The 3,677-nt window shown below is 38.3% G+C and overlaps 1 protein-coding gene across 1 annotated transcript; it reads right to left on the bottom strand.

The window, feature by feature from the left end:
• Positions 1–1,133: 1,133 nt before the first annotated feature.
• LOC126061566 (olfactory receptor 5AC2-like) lies at positions 1,134–2,057 on the bottom strand. Its single transcript, XM_049858152.1, has one exon. The coding sequence runs from the start codon at positions 2,055–2,057 to the stop codon at positions 1,134–1,136; it is 924 nt and encodes a 307-aa protein (XP_049714109.1).
• Between the last annotated feature and the right edge of the window lie 1,620 nt (positions 2,058–3,677).

The raw sequence follows: 3,677 nt of genomic DNA, 5'->3' as shown, positions 1-3,677 counted from the left end.
ACCACAAGAACCTGGCCTCAGCTTTAAGAGAACCTACTACCTCGGTCTTGGACCCACATCCATAAACACTTAGCCAGATTCTTGTCCTTGCCTCTGCCTGGTTAGTTCTTGTAGTATAGCAATGCAATTCCTATTCAAATGTTTGTCTATGCTTATTACTGCAAATAAAATGCTCGCATAGATAGAGTGCAGGAGGTCTGTAATATTTGTGGGGTTATATTCCAAGCAAGGAGCCCTGGTAGCGCAAAGAGTTAAGCACTATGCTGCTAAGTGAAAGACTGGCAGTTCAAACTCATTCTGCCTACCTAGTGGGACAAAGACCTGGCAATCTGCTTCCGCAAAGATTATAGCCAAGAAAACCCTAAGCGGGAATTCTTCTCTGTCACATGGGGTCGCTACAAGTTTAAATTGACTCCACTGCACAGAACAACACTATCCTGAGATATTTCCAAATCTGAAAATTTCTGAATACTGCTATATCATAAAACATCTTATACGAAAGTTATTATATGCACTAAAAAAAAAAAAAATATGCGCTAGATATGAGAAATGTTTAATTTTGGTATTCTGTTGTTTAATTCACACTAATGTCCTTTTTAAAAAATTGTTGCTGTTATGATGTGCCTATATATTTAGATTCCCACATTAATCTTAACTTTTATTTCAAGAACGCTTTTTGCGAAGAATCAGTGTTTGTCAGTTTATCAGAATTTCTGTAACTAGTACAGCGTCACAGAGCCTTACTAACATGCAGGTCTAACACAATGAACAAGGATTAGTTATAATCTAAAAGATTTACACTTATATATCAGCCTTAATTATTGTCAATTTTTTTTTTTTTTATTAAATGTAATTTGGGGAGGGGATTCCTTGCAGATAGTAAATTATCAAAAACTGAATGTTCAGATAATGAGGAATGCAGTGTTTCCAAGTCAGTCAGCTGGGGCTGACGCAAGACACTTCAACTGGACCCACATCAAGTAAACATTGTATGAAGCTGGGTTCCCTCACATAGTGCGGATCCTGACCACTACCCTCTGTGACAGGGCACAGCCATGACTAATCTGCAAAGCTTGGGGACTCACTTACGCAAAGGGTGAGAAGAGTCGTTTGAAATTTCCCTTGAGAGCTGTTTACTTCTTTGTAACTCTCTTCAGGGCACCTATAACGTCTTTATTTCTCAAACTGTAAATAAAGGGGTTTATCAGAGGAATTAGAATCGTGTAAAACAGAGAGTACATTTTTTCCTGGTCTTCAGCTAGGCCAGATGCAGGGCGCACATACATGAAGATGAGAGTGCCATAGTACAATGAGACAGAGAGCAGATGAGCACTGCACTTGGAGAAGGCTTTGCTTCTGCCCTTTTCTGATTTTTTTTTCAGGATGTCAAAGAGCACACGAGTATAAGAGATTATGATGGTCATTAAAGTGGATATTTGTATAAGTGCGCCAAAAATAAATATCATCAGTGCATTAGTAGATGGGTCAGTGCAAGAAATTTTGAACAGTTGTAGTATTTCACAGTAGAAATAATGGATCATATTAGACCTGCAGAAAGTTAGTCTTAATAACAAAACCACATGAATCAGGGGATGCAAAAAACCGATAGCATATGAAATACTTATCAACTGAGTGCAGAGTCTGTTGGACATCACCACAGGATAAAGCAAAGGGTTACATATAGCTACATATCTGTCATATGCCATCACTACCAGGAGGAAGCATTCTGTAGTTGCACTGGAAGCAAAAACATAAAACTGAGTGATACATTCTGCCAGAGATATCATTGTAGTTCTGCCTAAGAAATTGACCAGCATCCTCGGGGTCACAGAGGTTGAAGTGCAAGCATCTGCAAAGGCTAAACCACCAAGGAATAAGTACATGGGCGTGTGAAGATGAGGGTCCTTCCAAATAAGAGCCGTCAGTCCGAGATTTCCCACCATGGTGATGAGGTAGATCACCAAGAACACCAGGAACAGTGGGACCTGCAGCCATAGATGATCTATAAGTCCTGTGAGAACAAACTCTGTCACCAGAGTCCTATTTTCTTCTGACATAGCCACCCTTTCCAATCACTGTAATGAGAAAAGTGAAGACAACTGTCACTAACAATAATATAAAGCAGTGATTTTTTAATATTTTCTGTGCAAATTCAATTACACCTTAGTGGTGTTTCATATGGAATTAGTAGTTTTTTAAGTGTAACTTTCATTCTTGAGTAAGAGATATTTACAAATTCTAAATTTAGCTATATAATCCTAAAACAGGGTGGGAAGGAATATGAAATAAATGCAAGTATTTGAAAAGATATTGAAATCATTATTTCACTGCATGTGGAAAAGAAATGGATTAACAATTTAGTATAGAGAGAGCTACATAATTTTTGTTATATGCCAAATAGACCAAAAACAAAGGGAAACACCAAAAAATATGGTGGGAAAATATTTGCAAGATATCTTTCATATATAAGGCTTTTTGATGTTGTTAGTTGATGATGAGTCGATCTCAACTAATAGCAACCATATGACAACAGAACAAAATACTGCCCAGTCCTTCATCACCCTCACAACTGTTGTTTATGCTTAAGCCAATTGTTGCAGCCACTGTGTCAGCCTGTCTGATAGAGGGTCTTCCTCTTTTTCACTGACCCTCTACTTTACCAAGCATGATGTCCCTCAGGAACTGATCCCTCTTGATAACATGTCCAGAGTATGTGAGACGTAGTCGCACCATTCTTGCTTCTAAGGAGCATTCTGCTTGTACTTCTTCCAAGACAAATTTATTCATTTTTCTGGCAGTCCATGGTATATTCAAAACTATTTGCCAACTTCACAATTCAAAGGTGTCAATTCTTCTTTGGTCTTCCTTATTCATTGTCCAGCTTTTACATGCACATGAGGCGATTGAAAATACCATGGCTTAGGTCAGGCACAACTTAGTCTTCAAAGTGACATCTTTGCTTTTTAACACTTCAAAGACGTCTTTTGCAGCAGATTTGCCCAATACAATATGTTGTTTGATTTCCTGACTGCTGATTCCATGGGCATTGATTCTGGATCCAAGTAAAATGAAACCTTTGACAACTTCCATCTTTTCTCCTTTTATCATGATGTTGCTTATTGGTCCAGGTGTGAGGGTTTTTGTTTTCTTTATGTTGAGGTATAATACATACTGAAGGCTGTAGTTTTTGATCATCATCATAAGTGCTTTAAGTCATCCATGCATCTGTCAGTTTGTCCTACTGTGATGGCTTGCATGTTGCTGTGATTCTGGACAGCAGGGTCACCCTTGGTGGTCAGGTTTCAGTTGAGCTTCCAGACTAAGATAGACTAAGAAGAAGGACTTAGCAGTCTACTTCTGAAAATTGGCCAGTGAAAATCTTATGAATAGTAGCTGAACACTGTTCAATATAGTGTCAGAAGATGAGCCCGTCAGGTCAGAAGGCATTCAAAATACAACTGGGGAAGAGCTGCCTTCTCAAATTAGAGTCAACCTTAATGATATGGATGGAGTCAAGCTTTCAGGACCTACGTTTGCTGATGTGACATAATGCAAAATGAGAAGAAACAGCTGCAAACATCTATTAATAATAGGAATGTGGAATGCATGGAGTACGAATCTGGGAAAATTGGAAATTGCCGAAAATATAATGAAACACATAAATATCGATATCCTAG

Source organism: Elephas maximus, chromosome 18 (assembly GCF_024166365.1).
Source record: "Elephas maximus indicus isolate mEleMax1 chromosome 18, mEleMax1 primary haplotype, whole genome shotgun sequence".
Classification (NCBI taxonomy): domain Eukaryota; kingdom Metazoa; phylum Chordata; class Mammalia; order Proboscidea; family Elephantidae; genus Elephas; species Elephas maximus.
Note: the sequence above shows the minus strand (reverse complement) of the source record. Positions and strands in the feature narration are given on the sequence as shown.

Excerpts from the sequence above, each read along its gene's own strand:
- LOC126061566 (XM_049858152.1), bottom strand. The coding sequence starts at position 2,057 with ATGTCAGAAGAAAATAGGACTCTGGTGACAGAGTTTGTTCTCACAGGA.